At 31.3% G+C, this 26,501-nt stretch overlaps 2 protein-coding genes, 1 long non-coding RNA gene and 1 pseudogene across 3 annotated transcripts; all 4 read left to right on the forward strand.

The window, feature by feature from the left end:
- The first annotated feature begins 7,176 nt into the window (after positions 1-7,176).
- On the forward strand, positions 7,177-7,571 carry LOC149059418 (uncharacterized). Its single transcript, XR_016189901.1, has 2 exons — positions 7,177-7,316; positions 7,391-7,571. It is a non-coding gene; the product is annotated as an uncharacterized LOC149059418 (long non-coding RNA).
- An 8-nt stretch (positions 7,572-7,579) lies between these two features.
- LOC107172876 (zinc finger MYM-type protein 1-like) lies at positions 7,580-9,536 on the forward strand. The gene is made up of 2 exons (XM_089217886.1): positions 7,580-9,326; positions 9,388-9,536. Exons 1-2 carry the CDS (start codon positions 7,796-7,798, stop codon positions 9,465-9,467), a joined length of 1,611 nt encoding a protein of 536 aa, XP_089074012.1. The 5' UTR covers positions 7,580-7,795; the 3' UTR covers positions 9,468-9,536.
- Positions 9,537-19,697: 10,161 nt separating this feature from the next.
- LOC149059419 (uncharacterized) lies at positions 19,698-20,598 on the forward strand. Its single transcript, XM_089224097.1, is given in 2 exon segments — positions 19,698-20,486; positions 20,489-20,598. Coding segments are annotated over 2 exon segments (849 nt in total). The 5' UTR covers positions 19,698-19,747.
- A 210-nt stretch (positions 20,599-20,808) lies between these two features.
- Positions 20,809-22,395, forward strand: LOC149059420 (uncharacterized; annotated as a pseudogene).
- The last annotated feature ends 4,106 nt before the right edge of the window (positions 22,396-26,501 follow it).

Genomic DNA, 26,501 nt, shown 5'->3' on the forward strand with positions numbered 1-26,501 from the left:
ACTACGCTAGCACCGCTTGCCTCTCCTACCTGTACGCCTATGTCCACAGTACTATCGTTATTTATTTCCGTTAAATTCCCTGTCGGATTCTCTGACGTATCTCCCAAATTTTTATTCATCAATGTATATTTTATTCATTTAGTAAAATTATTTAAATAAAATTATTTATTTATTTTATGTACCTAAAATTTAAATACCTAAGTTGTATTCTAATTTCGCTAACTATTCTATCGCTATTTATTTAATAACCACTATTTATTATTAATTCTATAACTGTTCAAAATATTTATTTCGAAATTCTTAATTTAATTACCTACTAAAAGTAACTATAATATTTATTACCCAATACTCCAATATTCACTACGATTTATTTCTCACTAATTTATTTTATATAATGCTTATTCTAGGGCCCCTAAGCTACTCTATTATATATCTTTTCTCAATTACACTTTATTCAATTTTACTCTTTAGTATTTCTCTTTTAATTCAACTTATATATGTATGTGCGCACATTTATTTCAAATATTTATTCACTTATTTATTTCTTCTTTTTAAAACTCAATTATCCATTTATATCAATATTTCTCAAAATCACAAAAATTATGGTTTAACTACCATTTAATAAACTCTCAATTATTTTTTTAACTCAATATTTCTTTATTTCAATTCAATCTATTATATGACATTGCATTATATGACATTACGCGCGTAATTCCAATTATATATATACTCTTTATTATTTTCTCAATTATATTATATTCACTTTTATATCTCAAAATTATTCTCATTTATTTTCACTTATATTCATTTCATATTAATTTATACCACAAAATTATTCTCATATAACATTTATTTAAATTCACTTTATACTCATTTATTCTCTTTATAACACTTTTATCGGTACATATACCCTTTATATACTCAAAATTATCCTACACTTTTATACATTACCTACCATATTATTTCTTTAAGTAGATAACATATATATATTTCTCAAAATTTTCCTACACTTTTATACATTACCTACCATATTATTTCTTTAAGTAGATAATATATATATATACACCTTCACAATAAATTTTATACGATGGTCCTAACAGATCAAAAGGAGACGTGACAGAGCCTTATAATTAAAATTCCTACATAAATAAGTACCCCAAAACTTAAATTACAACTCACAATACTGTCACTGATTGAGTTGCTTCCATTGTTGCTCTTGTTGTTGTCCTGACTGCTCTAGCTGCTTGCTACGTAGATTCTCTTTTTCCCGGAGTTGCTGGAAGGTGATCAGTCCTCCAAACGTGACTCTTGGGTGAGTTGCCTCCGTGAAGTTGAAAACAAAAAATTTTCAGCTTCCCGTTGATGGAAAATCCTACCGACTGCGCCAAATTTGTAGCGTCCCAGCATACAGGAGGACAAACGACTGGTGTTGAGGTAGATGGATTGGGTGTAATAAGTATAACAACTTAATTTGTGATTAATTTATTAGATATTTATTTGATTACTATGTAAATAAACACTTTTACTGCACAAAATGATTTGGTTGTAAAATATTCTAAGTCCGAATAATTAAATTGGACTGGTGTCTGGCGTGAAGGTGCTTGTTCTGACTCTGGTGGCTCACGTCTGAATTGGGTCTAATCGGGGCTCTCCTATATAGTCCAGATAGTCCTACTCTCTGCATTTCCTCTCCTATCGATAAGATACGTATGTGTCCATGGCCGAGTCGTGCAAAAGCGTACGCGTGTATTATTTTAATATCGTAGCTTCCCACGCCCATGCGACCGGTCGGCCACATCCTGGTTATTCGCGACACGTAATCTCCATAACCCGACGACAATAATCATATCTCTAAATACGCCTGCCAAGACTACGATTTCATATTTAATATTTCGTATATTTAATTCCAATTATGGTAATATTTTGGAAAGGCTAGAAGTTTGGCCTTCGATATAACTATTGAGGTCCTACACAATATAATTGGTTGGCGAAATCATACGCCCCAGGGTCACTTATACATATCTATGTGTATATGCGTGTTTAGATGTCTCAGCGGGACGTCAGTACATAGCATTAGTGACAAATAACCGAAGCCAATGCGCATATTCAATATCATAAAAAAAAACACTTGTTTTATTACTATTTCATATTTTCGTGGAATCGTTATAATAAAACGGCAGAATCGTTTTATTATTTTTAATATTATATTTTAATACGCATCTTCAGTCTTGTAATTTAATTACCACTTCGAATTTATTACAATTCGTAGAAATATTTAATAGCTACGAATGAGAAACACTTTCAACTGCATTTGACAACAACAACCACGTCGGTACCTTTTGATCCTCCTCCTTGTCTCTTACGTGTAACAAGTTAACCACTAAGATTCTGCATAAATACAGGACTTTGTCCATAGCAAAATTAGAATTAGTTTTTGTCTCAACCAATGTAGAACTTAGTATAGTCGTTAGGCTTGTCCTCAACATCGCCGCTATACATAAGTTCATTCCATTTTATTTTTTACTTACATTACTAATTTCTCGGGCAGATACTATACGTTTTGTCCTCAATTTATATACTTTGTGTCTTTTAGTCAATAAATAATTAATAATCTTAACGTTGTGTGAATTATAACTCTGTAAACGTCTCTTTGAAAAACCTGATTATCAATCCAACGTCGCTGAACTCAAATAATAGGCGTTAGTGAGGGATCACTACAGTACCTACACAAAACCCACACACAAAAGTTTAAAGATATATTTGTCAAAAATAATAATTTTTCAAAAATGAATTATATAAACTAAATAAAAAGGTTTTCAAGGTATACATTTTTCTAAAAAACAGATTGCTAAATTGGAGTTAAAAAAAATAAACTATATCAGATTAATTAAGTTTAAAAAAATATACGGTATAATCGTATTTTTCTCAAAGTTGAGCAAGTTAATGAAATTAATTAACTCGAGTTAACAGTTAACGAATTATGAATTTAATTCGATAAGTTGAAAATTAATATGGAAAAAAAATGTAATATTATAATCGTATTTTAATACAAGAAACACACATTTTTAAACACAGACATATTTTATGTCTTAAAACACATACTACATGGTTGGTACATTCCCGTACCTCCTGAAATAATTACGAGTACTATAAATAAATACACATAAATGTAATATAATAAATTACTTTTCGTTTGTAAATTTCATCATACCATACATTTTTCGTAATTTTTTTTTTTAATTATATTTTTAGTGAATATTTCCATGCATATAACATAGTATTTTCACTGCATTATATAATCAGGTTCATTGTAAATGATTTGTATACAATAAATTACATGTTTTAATTCGGGTTTTGCTGCTACAGCTGCTGTGGTCATACAAGAATTAAAATAGTAAATTAAATTATGTTTTTCGTTGCTAACTCATAAAAAGCTTGCGCATAAGCCTGTATTGTGGATTTTGTGGGAATGCACAAAAACAATTTAAAAAAAAAATTTATTGAAATATAATATTTTTGTACAATACGTATGGAATAGATTATAAGAACATAGTTGTACGTGAATTGCATTCTCCTAGTAAATATTGATCTATCTTTCAGGTACCTATATATTTAATCTTTTTATAAAAACCTTGTATCGAAAATTTGAATTTCCGAAGAACACACATATCATGTATTGTAACGCAGGGGATATGGCAATATGGCATTCCTTTCAAGTTTCTTAAAATTTGACTTAGAAAGGTTCCATTGTATCATAATATGAAATACCTGTATAAAATTGTATATAATATGTACTGTAATGTATGTAATGTACTAATGTATACTTGATACAAAACTTTATCAAATTTAATTTGTATTATTTTGTAACATACATATTGTAATATTGTATTGTATTTATTTTATTTATTTGACTGTTATTGTATTACAAGAACCTAGGTACAATTTAATATATTATATTGTAATAAATTATTACATTTAGTGCATATTTAGTGATTTTAGAATTTTAGAGCATATTTCTTAAGTTTACAATTTTTTAGAGCATATTTAATAATTAAAGATACATTTTTAATGAGACAACTTAATAGATATCCTTATATCTTATTTTTCAAATTTCCATTTGACATTAAAAACAATATTTTTCCCAAATTGGTTTAATAATATATTTATATATATATTTATAAATTTTAATCACAGCTAGCTTTATCGGCTTTATCTTATTACGTCGATCGACGAGCGCGCCCGTGCCGAATTTAATGTGTTTAACTTGCTCAATATAATATAATATTATAAAATAACCGCAAGACCGCAGCCAACGCACCAATTTCTTCGGTTGATGTGGAGAGGAGCTTTTCGGTGTACAAAAATATGTTGGCAGATGACAGGCAGTCGTTAAAATTTGAGAATTTATCAAAATCGTTGATTGTGAATTGTAATGTGTAAAAATGTATATTAATTAATAAAATAATGTTTTTAATTACCAGTCAAATAAATTGAATTAAAAATCGTGAGACGATGTTTAAAAAATTTAAATCATTAATAATTCAGAACTATTAAAACTGTATAAGCATTGGAAATATTTTTGAGTTTCTTTATGGTATTATAAAAATGAATGAAATATTACTTTGTTTAGGTTTTTTTTTAATGTTTTAGTCGTTATATATTGTATGCTTGGTCAAAAATCTTGAAAAAATATGATCTTTATAAATACATCTTAGCCATTTCAAGAATAATTAAAAACTACCTTCCTGTATTGGCTATTATAATTAGACAAAATGCTAAGTATATTATAATATATTATTTTGAAATACAAAAACCTGAGGTTAGAATAATAAAAAAATGAAATTGTCCCTACTGGAAATTCAAAAAATTGAACGTCAAAAACGATTTTAAATAGAGCATTCAAACTTTAGTTCTTACATCTTTCGTTAGTAAGACGGAGATAATAACACATGCAGGTGTGGTATTTAATAGAAAGTAAAGTGTAATATATTAATTTACGTAAAATTTGAATATTTTTTCCGTGGATATTTTATCCTTGGATATTTTGACCGATTACCATTTATATTACCCCTCCTTGAGCCACCTCTATTAGGTAGACAGACAAATGTTCACGGGAAAAAGCCCAGAAAAAAAAACTTAACGGAAAATAAGCCCAAAAATATAAATGTGAACACTTATGTATATACCGTTTTACCATTTTAATATTTTATCCTTATAATTTTTTAAGTTTTTACTTTTTGGAATGACAACACATATAATTTCATTATAATATACTTAATATCATATTACACTATATCCAACAAAATATTAATACCATAATTATTGTTTTATTTTTACAGTCAACTGACCTGCGGTGACTTTTATTATTATTATTATATGCAGTGGCGTGGCGAACTCGAATATTTTCAGAGGCAAGTATATTTTGCGACAACCGCCCACCCACCCACCAATCAACCATAATTTTGTCTCTCAATTGGAAATAGAGTTTGGGGGGGGGGGCGATTGCTTTTTACAGACAATTGTACTTATTAGACAGGTAATATTACCAACTAATGGTTAGTAACCACTGCCTACTAGATACTAGCTTTCGTTTATATCAATATAAGACAATATTAAAATATAATTTATGTGTTATTTTCCTAAATTCATTATTATGAATTCAAATTATTTCCCATCCAACAGTGTTACCCATCACCCGCCAAAAAAAACTAAGAGGCGGCCGCCTCTCGATTACCCCCATCACCACGCCACTGAATTTATATGACTATATTATGTACCTACCAATTTTGTATTTGAGTAGCCGTAATCCGTATATAAAATTGTCTATGTTTGTTATACTTTTTTCCGTCAGGTTTTTTTTCTGCGATTCATTATATTGCTAACGATAAGTTATTACGGTTAAACCTTAGATGATACTACATAGTACCTACTACCTACAGTCATAGGCGTGCGCACAGGGCGTGCCTAGGCACGCCCCGAGATTTTTCAAGGGCCAAAGCGCCCTATGTTTCAAACATGCTTCTTATCAGTACAGGAAAACTGGGGTATCACCAGGTCATCCTTATCCATGACAACAATACATAAAAAAAATATGGTTCAATATTTTTAACTTTTGAAAGGGCTACACTGCAAATCCCGTCCGCGAAGCGGTTTCAACATTATACTATAAGGTATAAGTACTATAAGGTATCTTTATCCGTGATTACAACTGAATTACATGAATTGAGATAATTCAATTATCAATTGCCTACTTAAGTTATTTATAGAATATGATAAACAAATAAAAACAACCATAGAATATTAGAAATTATAATCACTATCGTCAAAACAAAAATATAATATTCCAAGATGTTGTCACGAACTCACGACTCGTGTAGTAATTACTGACATCTAATACTCATTCGTATTTTTGCCTTTTGCGTTAACCTTAATGTTAACAGTTGAAAGCTAAACTTCCTTAGTGTCCAAAGTTATTATTTAATTAAATATTACATAATATTTAAATAAAAACCCATTACCTAGTTATTGTTTTCTTAGTGTGCATAGTGTAATACTTTTAACATTAAAAATGAAATCAAATAAAAGAGCCGGTCAGCAAATAACAGATTTTTTTCCAAAAAAATCGATGTGTAGTTCAGGTAAGCTGTTTAGCACTTTACAAGTTATTTAATGCTGACATGTTTTTGTATATAAGTTGTAGTTTTTTATATAAACTTAACAGATAAATTGTAATTTTTTTTTTTAGATTTAAACGAATGTAACACAAATGAAATAAAAAAAGAAGGTAAATGTTTGTCTTTAATAATTAAAATTGTTTATATAATATTATATTTTAAATTCTGAGCTATTTTATAAATTTTATATTGTAACTTAATTAACAACTCAAAATTAAATTGGTAATGAAAAGTTTTAGTGCCCATTTTTTTGGTTAGATGTTTCTAAAAAAATAATTTGATTATTAAATTATAAAATGCATAATATTATGTTACTTATAATAATTGCCAAATCGTTTTGTTACTTGTTCAATATAAATTATAAATATAATAACCTTTTATTTCAATACCTATATTAAAATAAATGTTATATTCGACGTTATATTTTTATTAGGTTACAACTTGAAAAATCAACCAAATTTAAATTCCTAAAACATTATTTATGTGTTCCAAATTTAGATTCAAGTCAATTAAATTAAATTCCAATCAGTAAAAAATGTACTGACATTATGGTACCATTAGACACATCAGAATCATGCATTCAATCATCATCTCAAATTTCAACTAGTGATATTTCTGGTATTTTACCTGCAGTTGAAAACTGTAAGTTTATATAATTATATATTTATATAAATACTAATTGTATAGGTATCTCATTAGTCTTTTTTAAATTTTAGCTGATATGGTGAGTATTTATGATCCCATAAAACCGCTGCCATTGAATCAATTAGAATTTAGACAAATTATTTTGAAGGGACGCCATACTAAGATATTGAGTACATACCCACGAACATTACAAGGACCATAAACTTAGGTCATTTCAGAAAGAATGGTTTAATAAATTTGAATGGTTGGAATATAGTTCTGCTATTGATGCAGCATTTTGTTTTCCTTGTCGGTGCTTCAGAGGCAATGAAAAAAATAGTACTCATTATGATGCAGCCTTTTCAAAAGTTGGTTTTAGAGCTTGGTACCGTGCTAATGATGCATTTAAAAAGCATCAATACTCTCAAAACCACACAAATAGTTCAACTGCCTTATCCAACTATTTAACATTGAAATCAATTGATTGTCAACTTGATATGGCTCGTCAAGCAGCTATCAGTAAAAAAGAAGAAGAACGCCTTGAAAATAGAAAAGTTATGTATCGTCTGATTGATATTGTAATTTGTTTAGTGAAGAGTGGTCGACCTCTTCGAGGACATGATGAAAGTGAAAATAGTAATAACCAAGGACTTTTTAGAGAACTTTTGAACTTACTATCAAAATATGATAATCTTCTTCGGTGTCATTTTGAACATGGTGCAAGGAATTCATTATACAGAAGTAATCGCATTCAAAATGATATTATTAAATCTACACATAACGTTGTTCTAAAACAAATTAAAAGTAACATGGAAAATTCATATATATCAATATTAGCTGATGAAACAAGTGATGTAGGACATTCCGAACAACTGTCTATCGTTATTAGGTATTTTGATGGTGAGCAAAATAGACCAATTGAAACATTAGTAGCTTTAAGGTGTATGACATCTGTTACTGCACAATCTATATTCAATTCAATTGATAATGCTATAAGAGAAATGGGAAAATGTTGGACTTCAGTGTTAGCTGTGTGTTTTGATGGCGCATCGGCAATGTCTGGCAGTATAGGTGGTGTTCAAGCCAAATGTAAGGAACAGAATTCAAGCATAAAATATGTGCACTGTTATGCTCATTGCTTGAATCTAGCATTAGTAGATTCGGTATGTGAAAAATCAACTTCCAAGCAAATAAAAAAAAATAGATTAGTTTTTAACTTTTTTGGAACCATTCAATTCATTTATAACTTCATTGAAGGCAGCCCAATGCGACATGCAACTCTTATAAAAATTGCTCAAAAAACTAATGTTAAGCTGATGACAATTAAATCATGTTCTACTACACGTTGGGCATGTAGAGCTGAAGCAGTCAAGGCTATATTAAACAATTATGACTGTCTACTTCTTGCAATTGAAGAAATTTGTGATAATTGTACCAATCCTGAGATGAGTGCAAAAGGCAAAGGTCTTTTATACCAAATAAAAAGATTTGAGTTCATTTTTGGCATGTTTATGATGCATCCAATATTAAATCTTATTTTAAAAGTTAGCTCAGTACTTCAATCACCAAAACTAAATCTTTTGTTGGCAATTGATAATGTACGGTCTTTAACATTAAATCTTAAAAGTATGAGAAATGAAAATAAAGAGTTTGAAAATATTTTTGAACAAGCAGTTGCTTTATGTAAAAAACATGGAATAATTGTTCCAGACGTTATTCGTAGAAAAGTATCAACTCAAATAGATAACAAATCTAAATCTCAATTTTTTTTTAAAAATAAATTAGATGAAATGAAGATATCGGTTTATTATGAACTACTTGATGATTTATTATCGGCAATGGATTTAAGATTCAATCAAGAAACTTTAAGCTTAATTGAAGCTATTGCTAGTCTGCTACACATGGAAATAAAACCTGAAATGATTGATATTTTGGCTAAGTTCTCAAATACATCAAGTACAGATCTAAAAACTGAAATAAACCTTTTAAAACATTTGCCAAAATCTGATAAACCTAATGGTACATCTAGTGAGTCCATTTATTTGTGGCTTGATTGGCTGAAAACTAACAATAGTATTTCTACCTACAGTTGTTTTTATAAAACCTTACAATTGTTTACTATTATACCAGTCACTAGTTGTACATGCGAACGAGTCTTTTCCAAAATGACAATTGTAAAATCAAAACTTAGAAGTACGATGAAACAGGAACGATTAGATTCGTTACTTTTACTATTCACCGAACAAAAGAGTTGACAAGTGGGATAAACTTGGATTCTGTCATCGATGAGTTCAATACCTTAGAAAATAGACGTATGAATCTTTAAATATTATATACTAACCAGTAACCAATAATAATTAATAAATAAGTTATAATATAATCTATGTGTGTATAATGTATTATTCAAATTTTCCACGGGCACGCCCCGAACTTAAACTCTGCGCTCGCCTATGCCTACAGTATAGAGTACCTTGTCTCTAAGTAATTTTATATTTCTGTGACTGTGTAATTATGGAAATAATTAAATCCACTCAAAGAAATGAAAAAATTTGTTTTAAAGATTTTACTTACGTACGTCAAAAAGATAGTAAATTGTTTATTAGATGGAGATTTTCAAAATATAGTTCGTTTAAGTGTGTGTATTTTATTACATTTGTGTGTTAATACCATTTTGCGCGTTTTTGTGTTTATGTTATTATTGTATAGTTAGGCGGTAAACGGAAAAAAAGTCCCCGATAATAAAATCATACGAAAAAACATGATAGTACGTAATTATTACATTTATCAAGTTAGACAGCGGCTGGCCAACAGTGCACCGACAACCTGTGAGTTTTATTTATATTATTATTTATGCAATAATACATATTATTTAGTTGTTAGGCCAAAAGGGCCATTTATTTATTTTTAGTATTTTATTGAGCCATAAGGGCTATACATATTTATTATTGTTCTGTCGTGCCACAAGGGCCGTACATTATTTTGTACTAATATATTCGATAATGCCATAAGGGCTATATATATTTATTATATTTATTTAATTGTTAAGCCAGAATTATTTTTACACGAGCATCAGCTCTGATAGCTGTTCTTATCTTTATTTGGTTTGGTTCATACCATAAGGGCCGATCATATACTCTTATACTCTGTTGGGCCAGAAGGGCCAATTTATTATCTTTGTATTGTCAACCACAAGGGCTGCACATCTGCATTATTATATTTATATTACTTAGCCATAAGGGCTGTGATTTATTAATATTATATTTTTATACATTTGTATTGCTGTGATTTTATTATATATTTGTATTATTATTATTATTGTGTATTATACAGCAACAGCAACTATTACCAGAAATCTTGTTACCATTTTATTATTATTTGTTTTATTCTACACACCCACATATTATTTACACACATAACACACAAAAAATACACATAATCCACAACAAGCATTACGTAGCTCGACAGTATTTGCCCGGCAATCCCGACCACTGCTGTTCGAGCTATTACACCACTACACACCCAACTGAATCTAGGAAAAAAAGCAACGGAAAAAAAAGCAATGAAAAAAAAACAAATGAAAAAAATATAAACTAATTGTTCGGTACGAGATGCCGGTCTTGGGGCGTATGATTTCGCCAACCAATTATATTGTGTAGGACCTCAATAGTTATATCGAAGGCCAAACTTCTAGCCTTTCCAAAATATTACCATAATTGGAATTAAATATACGAAATATTAAATATGAAATCGTAGTCTTGGCAGGCGTATTTAGAGATATGATTAATGTCGTCGGGTTATGGAGATTACGTATCGCGAATAACCAGGATGTGGACCGACCGGTCGCATGGGCGTGGGAAGCTGCGATATTAAAATAATACACGCGTACGCTTTTGCACGACTCGGCCATGGACACATACGTATCTTATCGATAGGAGAGGAAATGCAGAGAGTAGGACTATCTGGACTATATAGGAGAGCCCCGATTAGACCCAATTCAGACGTGAGCCACCAGAGTCAGAACAAGCACCTTCACGCCAGACACCAGTCCAATTTAATTATTCGGACTTAGAATATTTTACAACCAAATCATTTTGTGCAGTAAAAGTGTTTCATTTACATAGTAATCAAATAAATATCTAATAAATTAATCACAAATTAAGTTGTTATACTTATTACACCCAATCCATCTACCTCAACACCAGTCGTTTGTCCTCCTGTATGCTGGGACGCTACAAATTTGGCGCAGTCGGTAGGATTTTCCATCAACGGGAAGCTGAAAATTTTTTGTTTTCAACTTCACGGAGGCAACTCACCCAAGAGTCACGTTTGGAGGACTGATCACCTTCCAGCAACTCCGGGAAAAAGAGAATCTACGTAGCAAGCAGCTAGAGCAGTCAGGACAACAACAAGAGCAACAATGGAAGCAACTCAAGCAGTGACAGTATTGTGAGTTGTAATTTAAGTTTTGGGGTACTTATTTATGTAGGAATTTTAATTATAAGGCTCTGTCACGTCTCCTTTGGATCTGTTAGGACCATCGTATAAAATTTATTGTGAAGGTGTATATATATATATTATCTACTTAAAGAAATAATATGGTAGGTAATGTATAAAAGTGTAGGAAAATTTTGAGAAATATATATATGTTATCTACTTAAAGAAATAATATGGTAGGTAATGTATAAAAGTGTAGGATAATTTTGAGTATATAAAGGGTATATGTACCGATAAAAGTGTTATAAAGAGAATAAATGAGTATAAAGTGAATTTAAATAAATGTTATATGAGAATAATTTTGTGGTATAAATTAATATGAAATGAATATAAGTGAAAATAAATGAGAATAATTTTGAGATATAAAAGTGAATATAATATAATTGAGAAAATAATAAAGAGTATATATATAATTGGAATTACGCGCGTAATGTCCTATGGCGTAATGTCCTATAACGTAATGTCATATAATGCAATGTCATATAATAGATTGAATTGAAATAAAGGGATATTGAGTTAAAAAAATAATTGAGAGTTTATTAAATGGTAGTTAAACCATAATTTTTGTGATTTTGAGATATATTGATATAAATGGATAATTGAGTTTTAAAAGGAAGAAATAAATAAGTGAATAAATATTTGAAATAAATGTGCGCACATACATATATAAGTTGAATTAAAAGAGAAATACTAAAGAGTAAAATTGAATAAAGTGTAATTGAGAAAAGATATATAATAGAGTAGCTTAGGGGCCCTAGAATAAGCATTATATAAAATAAATTAGTGAGAAATAAATCGTAGTGAATATTGGAGTATTGGGTAATAAATATTATAGTTACTTTTAGTAAGTAATTAAATTAAGAATTTCAAAATAAATATTTTGAACAGTTATAGAAAATAGTGGATATTAAATAAATAGTGATAGAATAGTTAGCGACATTAGAATACAATTTAGGTATTTAAATTTTAGGTACATAAAATAAATAAATAATTTTATTTAAATAATTTTACTAATGAATAAAATATACATTGATGAATAAAAATTTGGGAGATACGTCAGAGAATCCGACAGGGAATTTAACGGAAATAAATAACGATAGTACTGCGGACATAGGCGTACAGGTAGGAGAGGCAAGCGGTGCTAGCGTAGTAGCTGCCGAAACAAATATAGTAAAAATCGAAGAGTTAATCGATTTGAATAAAACAATTGAATACCCGAGTCCACAATATTCTGACCAAGATAGGTATTTAAGAACAGCTAAGGGAATAGCTTGGGTAGATTTAATTGAAACACCGAGTAGTTTACCTAGAAGAGGAGGAACTCGATCTGATCCGGGGGTAGTACACACGGAATTAGTCGCAGAAAAACGAACCAGAAAAGTTAGTAACACTACACTAGAAATGGAATTCGATAAAGCTACGTCCCTTATACCGATATGTACGGGCGCGAATAATGTCGCGGAATTTATTAATACGTGTGATATTGTTGTAAAAGCAGTAGATAAGGATAAATTAGACTTGTTAGTTAAAGTAATAAATTCGAAGTTAGCCGGAAATGCTTTAGAAGCATGTAAATACCGCGAGACTAGTACATGGAATAGTATAAAGTCAATTTTAAAGGGAGCTTTTGAACATAAGTCATCTGAGAGGACACTGACTTTAGGGTTACACTTTGCGCGTATGAAAGAAAACGAGTGCGTCGCGGAGTACGCGAGTCGAATCGAAGAAATCTATTATAAATTATGTACAATTGCAACAGAGAAATTAAATGAAGCCGAAGCCAAAATCTATAAAAGTCAACTTAAAAATCAAGCATTAATAATTTTTGTTAACGGGTTACCGAAACATTTAAATCTTGCACTAAAAGCTAGGGATCCAAAAACTTTAGAGGATGCTATGCAGGTAGCGAAAGACGAAGAAACCGAATATAACGCTAATTTAGATGTAGAAAAATTACGGAAAAACTTGGAAAGACAAGATTTAAACGGGGGAAATGTACTTGAAAATAAGTTTAGGAAACAAGGAAATGATAATAATAGTAACAAACAAAATTTTAATCGCGGAAATAATAGATATAATAATTATAACAACGGGTATAACGATTCTAATAGGCGAGCTAATAATAACGTATATAATAATACATTCGATAAAAATTTTAATCGGAACGGATATAATAACGGAAGACAAAGCCAGAGCAATTTTAATCAGCGTAATAATAATCAAAACAGGATATCGCCAAATAACGCAGGATGTTATATCTGTGGCGGCACAAATCATTTCGCACGAGACTGTAGGCAGGCAGGTCAAAATCTGAGACAAAACATTAATATGAATAGACAACAAATTCCAAATTTCAATCCGCGTAGAAACAACAATAGTAATAATAACGTAGTGGAACCACTGAGTTGCACCTATTGCAATAAAAGAGGACACGAAATTTCGAGTTGTTACACAAAACAGCGAAACGATAGGAATAACGCAAATTCGTCGGGAAACGCTCAGATGCCAACCTCGAGTGGGGTGAGATTGGTACATCAAATAATCGATTCAGAACCCTCACAGAGCGATGCTTACGCATTTCAACAGCTATAATTCAAAATCATATAATGTTACAATCACCTAGTTTTAATACAGAAAACGTTCAATTACTATTAGACACGGGTAGCGATTTAAATTTAATAAAAATAAATAAATTAGCTAATAACACGATAATAAATGAAAATGAAAAAATTTATCTAAAAGGCATAAACGAAAAAATAGTTCCTACAATTGGACGTACAATAATTACATTAATAATAGATAAAAACGAATTTAAAACTGACTTTTTTGTAGTAGATAAACAGTTTCCGGTCGATAAGGACGGAATACTAGGACAGAAATTTCTGATAGAAAATAACGCCTATAATCGATATCGCAAATAGTACATTAACAATAAAAGATAAAAATGACTTTAACGAAAATAAAATATGTTTCACATTAAAACCGCGAACGGAAACGGTGGTTTGCATACCGATTGCAGATCCCGATATGGAAAATAAAAATATTTTAATAAATAAACAACAATTATCAGAGGATGTGTATTGCGCAAATATATATAATACGGTTAAAAATGGCAAGATTACAGTTAGTGTATTAAACATATCAGAAGTAGCACAGGAAGTGAAATTAGCGCAGATTAATAAAATATCATATGAATATGACGTGGATACAGATAATCACGAAATAAAAAATATAGTTCATGATAGGGCACGCGTAGATAAAATAAAAAGTCTTATTAGGAGTGACCATTTAAATACAGAAGAACGCGAAACGATAATAAAAATTTGTGAGCAATATGCCGACATATTTTATTTAGAGAACGATTATTTAACTATGACAACAGCGGCAGAACACGTAATTAAATTACCTGTTGACCAAGCCCCAGTTCATCAAAAACCATATAGGCTACCGCATGCGCAGTTACCTATAATTGAGGCAGAACTTGCGAAAATGGAAGAAAACGATATCATAGAACGGAGTATGAGTCCGTTTAACGCACCACTCTTATTAGTGAAAAAGAAGGCAGACGCGTCAGGGAAGGAAAAGTTTCGAGTAGTTATAGATTTCAGGGCATTAAATAATGTTACCTTAAACGAATTCCACCCTTTACCGAATATCACAGAGATTCTAGACCAACTAGGTCAATGTCAGCTTTTCACTCTACTCGACCTTCGAGCGGGATACCATCAGGTACCTTTAGCGAAAGATTCTAGAGAGCTTACGGCCTTTTCAACAGGTCAAGGTCATTACCATTTTAAGCGATTAGTGATGGGATTGGCGTCAGCACCCAGTACGTTCGCACGTATGATGGCAAACGTTTTATCGGGACTAATTGGAGTAAAGTGTTTAGTTTATTTAGATGACATAATAATATACGCGAAAAACTTAAGTGACCATAACAATAAATTAATTAGCGTATTCGAAAGATTACGTATACATAATCTAAAAATAGAACCAGACAAATGTGAATTTCTAAAACGAGAATGCCTGTTCCTAGGACATATAATTTCGGAACATGGAATTAAACCAGACCCAAAGAAAGTTACTGCAGTTCTAGATTTTCCAATACCAAAGAATGTTAAACAAATAAAAAGTTTTCTAGGACTTAGTGGATATTACCGGAAGTTTATAGAAAATTATAGTTCGATAGCTAGACCGATGACTAGGTTGTTAAAGAAAGATGTAAAGTTCGATTGGGACGATGATTGTCAACAAGCGTTTGATAAATTAAAGACATTACTTTGTTCAGAACCAATTTTGCAATACCCAGATTTTACGAAAGAATTTATACTTACGACCGACGCGAGTGGGAAAGCGCTAGGAGCAATATTATCACAAGGAAAGATAGGTAGCGATTTACCTATCTCATACGCGTCTAGGACGTTGAGTCAGTCGGAAGCGAATTATTCAACAACGGAATTAGAATGTTTAGCAATTATATTTGGGGTTAAACATTTCAGACCATATCTCTACGGTAGAAAGTTCACGATTCTTACAGATCATCGACCATTATCTTGGTTGTTTAACTTAAAAGATCCTCTATCTAAATTAGCAAGGTGGAGAATCGAATTGGAACAATATACATATGAAATTAGGTATAAACCAGGTGTACAAAACGCGAATGTAGATGCGTTAAGTCGGATGTATAATATTAAAGAAATAAAAGATGAAAGTTACGCAAACTTTCTTGAAAAATCGGAAACTATGATAATAACCAATAGAAACGTGAAAGAGGTACACGGTGAACTAATAGAGTCACCAAATGAATACAATATAGTGTCAGAAATAGAAAGGTATTATAATTTTAGGTCAGGAATAAATTACGAACTAAAACAAAGATTCGGAAAGGATAAAACACTAAAATCGAATAAGGATATCGGGGGCGTTGTAAAATTTAAAACGGACGATAGATATATAATATTTTTGATAACGAAAAGTAAACAAAAGCAATTAGCGACGTATGAAAATATGCATCTGGCATTATTGAATTTAAAATATTTCTGCGAAAAACATTCATTAACTAAGTTAGCTATGAACCAGTTAGGGCGGAAAGACGGTTTAGATTGGGCAAAAGTTCGATCTATGATACGATATGTATTTCGTAACACAAACATCGAGATAATAATCTGTACTAAATTAGAATACAGTAAGGAGGAAAAATTAGTTATTTTTAAACAATTTCACGATTCCTTACTAGGAGGTCACGCAGGAATACATAGAACATATAAAAAAATTAAACGGCAATTTAACTGGCCAAATTTAAAGCAGGAGGTAAAAGATTACATAAAAGGTTGTGCTTCATGTCAGGCGAATAAAACTACTAACAAACATCATAGAAGTCCCATGGTAATCACTACGACAAGTTCTAAACCATTCGAAAAATTATTTATGGACATTGTAGGACCATTAATAGAAACTGAGTCAGGTTTCAAGTACATACTTACTTTTCAAGACGATTTGACAAAATATTCGTTGGGAGTCCCGTTACATGACCACACGGCGAATACGGTAGCGAAAGAATTTGTTACTAAGTTCGTATGCGTGCATGGAATACCTCAAACGATTTTAACAGATCAGGGCACTGATTTTCTTAGCAAAATCTTTTCCGAAGTATGTAAATTACTAAAGATTAACAAAATAAATACAAGTCCTTATCATCCACAAACCAACGGTAGTTTAGAAAGGTCACATAGAACTTTAGCCGAATATCTAAGACATTACGTAGATAAAGATTTAAATAATTGGGATCAGTTACTACCTTACGCACTATTCGTATATAACTCGACAGAACACACCGCAACTAATTACCAACCGTATGCGTTGTTATATGGAAGAGATTTAGATATACCAGTAAAATTAAAATGTAATCCAGAACCTAGGTATAATTATGACGATTATGTATTCGATCTAAAACAGAAAATGCAAGAGTCGCATAAAATCGCGAGAGAAAGGTTAATACAAAAGAAAATAAAATCTAAAAATCATTATGATAAAAAGGTTCACAGTGAGGACTTAAGGATAAAAGATTTAATATTACTTAAAGATAAAACCCAAAAGAATAAATTGAGCGCGTTATGGAAAGGACCATATGAAATTCTAGAAGTCCTAGATAGTGAAAACGTAGTAATAGCGCGAGGTAGACAGCGGGTCACCGTGCATAAGAACGATGTAAAGAAATATTATGAGACCATGGTATAAAGTAAATAAAAAAAAAATAATAGATGATTAAATATTGTATAAAGAAAAAGTAATAGACGTAAGTAATAATAGAGTAGTACGCAATTAGCGAGATTAGATATAGATATAAGTAGTAAATAAGTGAAGAAATGGAATAGTCATAAGAGGAAGATATTTGCATAAATAAATAGGTATAAACCCAAAATAGTAATAAGAAAATGTACTATTATAGATTAATGATCGTAATGGCAGCCCACGGGGACTCAGACATTCCGGACGAGTCAAGTGTGCAAACTAAAATATATTATAAATACACGGCGGGTAACGTAGTTATCAAAAATGTGACGGAAACTCAACATAATGATATATTAATACCTTATATGTATGGACGGAGGTGTAACTTAAACAAGTTGCGAATTAAGTGTACTACGTCAAGTGGCGATGACATGGAAGTAGGAGTAAGAGATCACCCAAGAATGATGGTGCTAGAAAGGAAGTGTGTGTTGGTTATAATGAGTTTAGATGGTAAAGAGGATACGACCGTTATTGCTAATAATCTTTACTTAATGCACCACATATTGGATTTGGAACCGGTAATGGAAATACAGACTACAGAAGCAACAGAAGTGACACAAGGGGGAACTGAAGTGAAGAAGAGATCACTACCTGATAGTTTGAACTCTACCACCGCTACGAATAATATGAATGAAACAGCAAGGACAGAATCAATCATCAATTCGACATTATCAATAGCTGAAGCAACGAGACCAGTTAATGGAACGAGTTTGGTTAAGCAAGACAACGCGACGACCACTACTATGACGACACGAACGGACAATGCCACTAAACTTACGACCGATAATCCAACCACAACTAGAGTAAAGAGGGGGACCACGCAATATACGCCAAGTTTTATGATCAAGGTACCACAAAGAACCACGGACGCTGGACAGAACAGTCACAAGCATACTAAATTTTACGACGCATCTGATGATGAAATAATTAATAAATTGAATACGGACGACAACGGTATCAATAACACGAATAGTATATTCGAAACTGTGTATACAGAGAAAGAAAAGAGCGATAAAAAGGCAAAAACTAACGGGAATATAAATCTTTTAAACTACATGGTCTATGTTTTAACAGGATCATTGTTAATGACGACTATATTATTAGCACTTTTTATTAAATGTAATTATAGATGTGTACATAAAAGTAGGTACAGATATATGGTACAAACACTAAGTGAAGGTCAGGAAATGAGACAAACAGAATGCTGAATAAAATATGAAAGTAACACGAAAGATAGTATAATATAAGAAATAAACTATAAGTTAATCACGTAGATAAAATAAATTAATAAAGGAAGTAGAATTAGTAAATATTGATAGAGATGTACAATAGGTACACTGTAGGAAGTAATTGATTAAAAAAAGAAGTAATAAAGTAAATAAACAAATAAATAATAATGGCGGGAATATAGGAATTAATCAAGTTACTAAATATAAGGTATATGTATATTAACATGTACTAATAAGTATATTATTACGTAGGTTAACACTAGTGACAATGAGTCAAGGACAACTTCCGTATACCATCGAAGAATTTAAAAATCAAACAACAATGTTTTGCGAAAATCGAGAATAGTTAGAATCGAAGGGGCTATGTGGGAGTTCGTAACATATGTACCATTAGAAAATTACGATGCTAGGCATGATAAACTATATAATGAAATTATGTCAATGACCAGCCATTGCAAGGATAAGTTGATGGAATATGAAATCTGTTCACGGTTTGATAATATATTGAAAACGATGTTCCAAGAAATCTCTATACAACGAGAGCAAATGTATGAATCTATAGGCAGATATGTGTCCGATAGCAAGGGGGAGTCGACTACGAAAGGTCATAGAACGAAGCGAGGTTTAGTAAACTTTATAGGATCGGCTATGAAAACGTTATTCGGAGTATGCGATGACGACTGTACGAAGGAAACAACCGAACACATAGGTCAGATAGAACATAGTAATGAAAATATGATCCATATACTTAAAAATCAAACGACAGTAGTAAAATCAGCCATAATAGGTGTAAGTACGGCTGCCGTCGAAATAAATAAATTATATGGGGAGTTGGAAGAAAAACAAGGGATGTTATATAAAAAGATTAGTGAATTAGCAAACAATACACACACACTAGAAACTCTGATTCTCACGAATAGAATACACAGTATTTTCACGGCATTACTAACACAATACGCATACGAAACCACCACGATCAGTGCGATTATAAACGCAGCTAGAACGGGGGTACTTCATCCGTCGCTTATAACGCCACGGGAACTTGCAAAACATCTAACTGAAATTAAGTTAGTTTTACCACTCAATTTTAATTTACCAATGGGTACAAAACCGAGCGAGATATATGAACTAAGCAAAATTACTAAAATGGCAGTTTTTTATAGCGGTAATCAAATAGTTTTTCTAATTAGAATACCTTTGATCACGGAAATAGAGTTAACATTATACAGGATTTTACCTATACCACACCCGATAGAAACACAATTAAACGGAAATATAGATTATAAACACAGTATCATTCTAAAACCAGAATTCCAATACATCGGTATTACTAGAAATCGTAGGCAATACACCACGTTTACGGAAACGCAATTACTTCAATGTAAGGAAACCGAAGTTTTTACAATTTGTCCAGAATTTCAACCTATTCAACATGAGTCGGAAAACCAACCATGTGAAATAACGTTATTTAAAAATCCGGATACTCTACCAAGCTCATGCGAGGCAGGTATTATCATATTATCTAAAAATATATTTCATAAATTAAAATATGCAAATGCATGGATCTATACAACTAGTGGGGAAACCTTAACAATAACATGCCAAGGAAATAGAGAACCATATATAGTAAAGCTAAAACATCAGGGGTTAATCAAACTAAATCAAGACTGTAGGGCATATGCCGAAGATATCATATTGAATCCAACGAGAGATATTAAATCTAAATACTACGTTAACTTTATACCACGAGTAGGGGAAGGGAAGTTAGTAGCAACGCTTCCTAGGCAAATTAAAAACTTGAATCTACCTAATATAAAGACCAGACATGATTCACATAAATTAGATAACGTAAACGATTTAACACATTCTTTAGACGACGTACAAAGTATGATCGATGACGAAATATTTAGGCAATCAGGACATGTGACCGATAATGAAAATAATAATTACTTGATATATATAATAATAGGATTGATGACCTTTGCGACAATACTATTGTTATTTATATATATAACGTATAAGTGTAGATTAAACACTTGGGAACCGATTAAACCACGATATAATATAACTCCACACCCTATACCAACAAGTCGAAGTACATTTTATGTTGATACACCGATAATTGCGGAAGAAAGACCTAAAAGTCCACTACTGGGGGATACACCGGACAGATTGTCCTTATCTCCACCAAGAATAAAAGATTAAATTACTGTAAGGGAAATGTAAAATAATTAATATTAGAAAGTAATAAAATTATAAAAAAAAATAATAATTAAGTATAATTCGTAAATAAGATATAAGTATAATATAATAAAGTGTAGTATAGAATAGGGGGTAAAAATAGATTAAAACTATACATATTAAAAATAATGACCTATTGAATTAATCAACAGAAAGGAAACACACAAGTTTGTCATCATGGATTTTGAATTTTCGATGATAAATAAGACTGATATGCTCTGATATCCGGGGCCATATCCAATAGTTTGGACAGATACAAAATAAGGAAATTGGAGGGAAGACCGTTAGTACTACCAACCAACACGGAGGTCAGACCTATATTGGACCGAGAGGTTGTGGTAGTAAGAAAAGAAATTAAACGTATTTTTAGATGTAAAGAAGTGTTGAGAGATACTTGTTTAGGACAGTTAGAGTTAAGTTTAAACACAGAATTAAATAATTTAGATAAGGAATATATAGAGGAATATTTAGCACATGGAGATAAAATTAATATAATCGTACTATGGAACGGACATTCGGATGTAAGGGTATTACATAAATTAAAAATAGACCAGGTTCCGATTCTTAACATTACTTGTTACGACACGAGGTTCGACCAAAATTTCAGCATAAGGTTAGAAAAACTAGCAAATAAAGAGATAATATTCGAAACCGATATCGGAAAGTTCGATAAAATAGGGAGATTGCTGAACCTCCAAGAAACGCATGATGCAGTTTGTAAAAAGACACATAATATAACACATGCCCACGATCCTCGGACGGATGTACAATTTACAAAATGTATATTTGACCACGTAGTAAGAAAAATGGGGTATGATAATTTAATTAAACATTTTAGATAACTATAGGTAGAGAATAGAAAACTATGGATGAACCGCTACGACTTGAGACCTATGCAAAAGAGTCGTAACGGATATGTCCATAGGTTGGAATAGATAAAGAACACCGGAAAAACCGGATAGTACCTATAAACTAGAATATATATATACACTTAGAACGTATAGAATGTATGGTTAAGGGAATTAAATTAAAGGGATAAGTTAGTTAGAGGAACTTTATTAATATTGTTATAAAAAAAAAAAAAAAAAAAAAAAATGAAAAAAAAATAATGTAAACTATGGTTATGGGAAAATATTATTATAGGACAATTATGTTAATCAAATAAATAAACAATTAATGGAAAAAAAAAAATATATTATTAACATAACTATTAACCAAAAATATATCATATTATATAAAACATTATTATTATTGTAATCTAATTATTGTAAATGCGATAAGCATATAGATATATTTATACATTCTAATCATTGCATGTAAAACTATGAAATTGTAAGAACTTGTAAAACATATAACATTTGAATTTGTACACAAGCTAAAGCTTGTAAATGTAAAAATGTAAAGTAACTGTTACAGATACTATTTAAAGATTTCTGTCTTGAGAACAGAAACCTTTTTTTTAGGGGGGAGGTGCTATGTACTGACGTCCCGCTGAGACATCTAAACACGCATATACACATAGATATGTATAAGTGACCCTGGGGCGTATGATTTCGCCAACCAATTATATTGTGTAGGACCTCAATAGTTATATCGAAGGCCAAACTTCTAGCCTTTCCAAAATATTACCATAATTGGAATTAAATATACGAAATATTAAATATGAAATCGTAGTCTTGGCAGGCGTATTTAGAGATATGATTAATGTCGTCGGGTTATGGAGATTACGTATCGCGAATAACCAGGATGTGGACCGACCGGTCGCATGGGCGTGGGAAGCTGCGATATTAAAATAATACACGCGTACGCTTTTGCACGACTCGGCCATGGACACATACGTATCTTATCGATAGGAGAGGAAATGCAGAGAGTAGGACTATCTGGACTATATAGGAGAGCCCCGATTAGACCCAATTCAGACGTGAGCCACCAGAGTCAGAACAAGCACCTTCACGCCAGACACCAGTCCAATTTAATTATTCGGACTTAGAATATTTTACAACCAAATCATTTTGTGCAGTAAAAGTGTTTCATTTACATAGTAATCAAATAAATATCTAATAAATTAATCACAAATTAAGTTGTTATACTTATTACACCCAATCCATCTACCTCAACACCAGTCGTTTGTCCTCCTGTATGCTGGGACGCTACACCCGTCCGCTGTGTGCGTAGTGCGATCCGTCGCGTTCCTCACGTGTTGAGTCTGGCCGTCCGTCGGCTGTAAAATTTTGGTCCAAGTCGACGTTGTGGTGTGTCGTCGCCGCCCAGTCAACCACCTTCATCAGGCTGCTCATTATGGTACCGGGACAACTGTAGCACCATCAGTTGTCAACACTCGTCGCCATCAGTCTCTTCGCTATCAGTCCCGCGGCTATCAGTTTCGCCGCTATCAGGTCGTACACACGTACTATAATATTTTGTTGTTTACCTACCGTATTGATTTATTCGCGAAGTTTGAATAATTATTTGTTTGTATTGCTATTTTATTCCCACATATTTATTTTGCCGTTCGTATTGTGAACGTGCACATATATTTACTAACACTAGTTTTAAGTGCATAGAATATTAGAATTATTTTTTACCGACCGTTACAATAAATCGTAACTAATACTGTCATATATTTAAATATTTTCCTTTTCTATTTCTCTATCATCTTTCCGCCTTACAGTCCACTAATATCGCACGACAATTATTGCCATACTCCATTATAGTTCGAGTGCGGGCAATACCTGGCGAACACCTCACCGTCGCCGCTGCACGGCTGCTCTAATCAGGTTGCCTCACCATACACTAATAATTTAAAATTTAACTAAAAAATTAAAACTAAATGCATATTGCATCAATAATGCATCAATATAAAACATAGATAATGTATCATAATATAATTTATAATATAAGCCTTATGGTATGAGATTGCTATGGACTAGCGTCCCGCATTACATAGTTCACGGTCAACTAGGTACCAGCCGCATCAATCTGGGGAAGGGTGCGACGATCCTTGTAAATGTAGGAGAGACAGCATTTCTGGAAATCATTAAAATTAGGGACATACTAAATCATGGGAGCAGACGACTATAAAAATGTCCTCAATAAGGGTGCACAAGACGTAGTTTTATGCATCATTACAAAAGTTCAAAGAACCAAATGTTTAAATGTAATATTATAATATATACTCTTAATGTTAATTATAATATCAATCGCTAAGGTCTGCAGCTGCACGGGATGCACATTTGGCTTGTATGTGGGCGAGTAACATTTCCGTCAGTCTAGATAATTATACCACATCCGTGAGAACAGCGACAAGAACGAGTAGACTATGGGCAGGGCCGGCCCTAGTTTTTGCGGGGCCCAGGACAAAATCATTTTTCATGTATTTTTTAAAAATATGTACCTAACTACCTATATTCGATAATATTTTCCTATATATTTTCATTGTATATATTATTATACTACTCCATTCCCAGATATAATTAATATGTGTCGCAGTCTAATTAATAATTTTTATATATTTTTGGGCCTACTTTCTCAATGAGACCCAGTGATCTCGAGATATAGGTAAAAAAAAATATAATAATAATATTAGATATTTTATTTTATTAGAAGTTAAGACATTAATAATAATAATAATTAAAATGAAAAATACTGTATTATAATAGTACTGTTTTCTTTATAAGTAAATAAATTATAGATAAGTATAATTAATTATTTTTATCATAATAATATTAAAAGTTAAAATAAGGTAAAATATAAATTATCACATTAAAACTTAAATAAACATTTTCTTTCTAGATTTTTTGGAAGCGAATATATCAATGAGATGTTTATAATCGACTGTGGACGATACTTCTTCTTCGATTGATATTAAAGCTAGTTCTGATAGTTTGTCTTGACCTAATTGATTGCGTAAATAGGTTTTTATTAATTTTAACTTGGAAAAGCTTCTTTCCGCACATGCTGATGTCACAGGAATGGTTAGCATTATTCTTAAAGCAATGGTTAGATTAGGAAATGATCCGTAAGTAGTTTTTAAAATATTAAGTGCCTGTAGCGAATTTGTGTCATCGTCAACTAAAGATCGAAAAATAATCAGTTCAGAAAATAAATCAAATCCATCTACATCTTTTAAATCGTTATCTGTTAAAATAATTTGCAAATCTTTACAGTGTTTTAATAAGACAAGATATGTAATTATAGACGATAGCGTATGCATAGAGGCAAATGAATAATATTGTACTCCCGATTCCCGGCATCCCGCCTACATGACCGCGTCGGTCTGCGATCGTTCTATGTTTTGTTATTGATATTATCGATAATAATACAATAATAATACCTATAATAATAATAATAATAATAATAATAATAATAATAATAATAATAATAATACCTATGAAAATAACTGTCGCTGTATGTCGGTACCTACTCTATACCTGTATGCAGTTGCCAACTGCGTACATTAAAATTTATTAAATGGTAATAGACATGGTAAGTAAATTTAACTACTGAAAATAGTTAAAATGTTAGAAGTATTTTGACTCATTTTGATAAAAAAATAAAGAGTGATGTGCAAAACCTTAATATAATATGTAAAGTGTGTAGAAAACAATTTGAAGTACAATCAATTTTATAAAAATAGTATAATAAATTAAAATATTGTATATTTTATACCTACCTTTGTCGTTTATAATGTAATAATATTATACTCGTACATTAAATAAACAGTAAAATTTAAAAAAAAAATGAATTTCCCATCAAGACTTCTTTCGTTGGCGACGTCTAAATGTCAAATAAAACTAAGTAAAAAGTGAAATGATCGGTATTGTCGAGTCGTATTGTTTTCAAATTGTATATGTACAACAAACAAAAATAAAACGAAATAAACCACAGACTGATTGCATATACCGAGCATTAACAGAATGATGCGATAAAATATTAATGTGATAAATCA

This window comes from Diuraphis noxia, unplaced genomic scaffold (genome assembly GCF_037042655.1).
Source record: "Diuraphis noxia isolate RWA-SAM2 unplaced genomic scaffold, SU_Dnox_SAM2 contig0001, whole genome shotgun sequence".
Taxonomy (NCBI): Eukaryota; Metazoa; Arthropoda; class Insecta; order Hemiptera; family Aphididae; genus Diuraphis; species Diuraphis noxia.

Bases quoted from the DNA above. Each gene is read 5' to 3' on its own strand.
- LOC107172876 (XM_089217886.1), top strand. From the start codon at position 7,796: ATGGCTCGTCAAGCAGCTATCAGTAAAAAAGAAGAAGAACGCCTTGAA. The intron at 9,327-9,387 runs GTGAGTCCATTT...TTCTACCTACAG, and splicing joins TAAACCTAATGGTACATCTA to TTGTTTTTATAAAACCTTAC.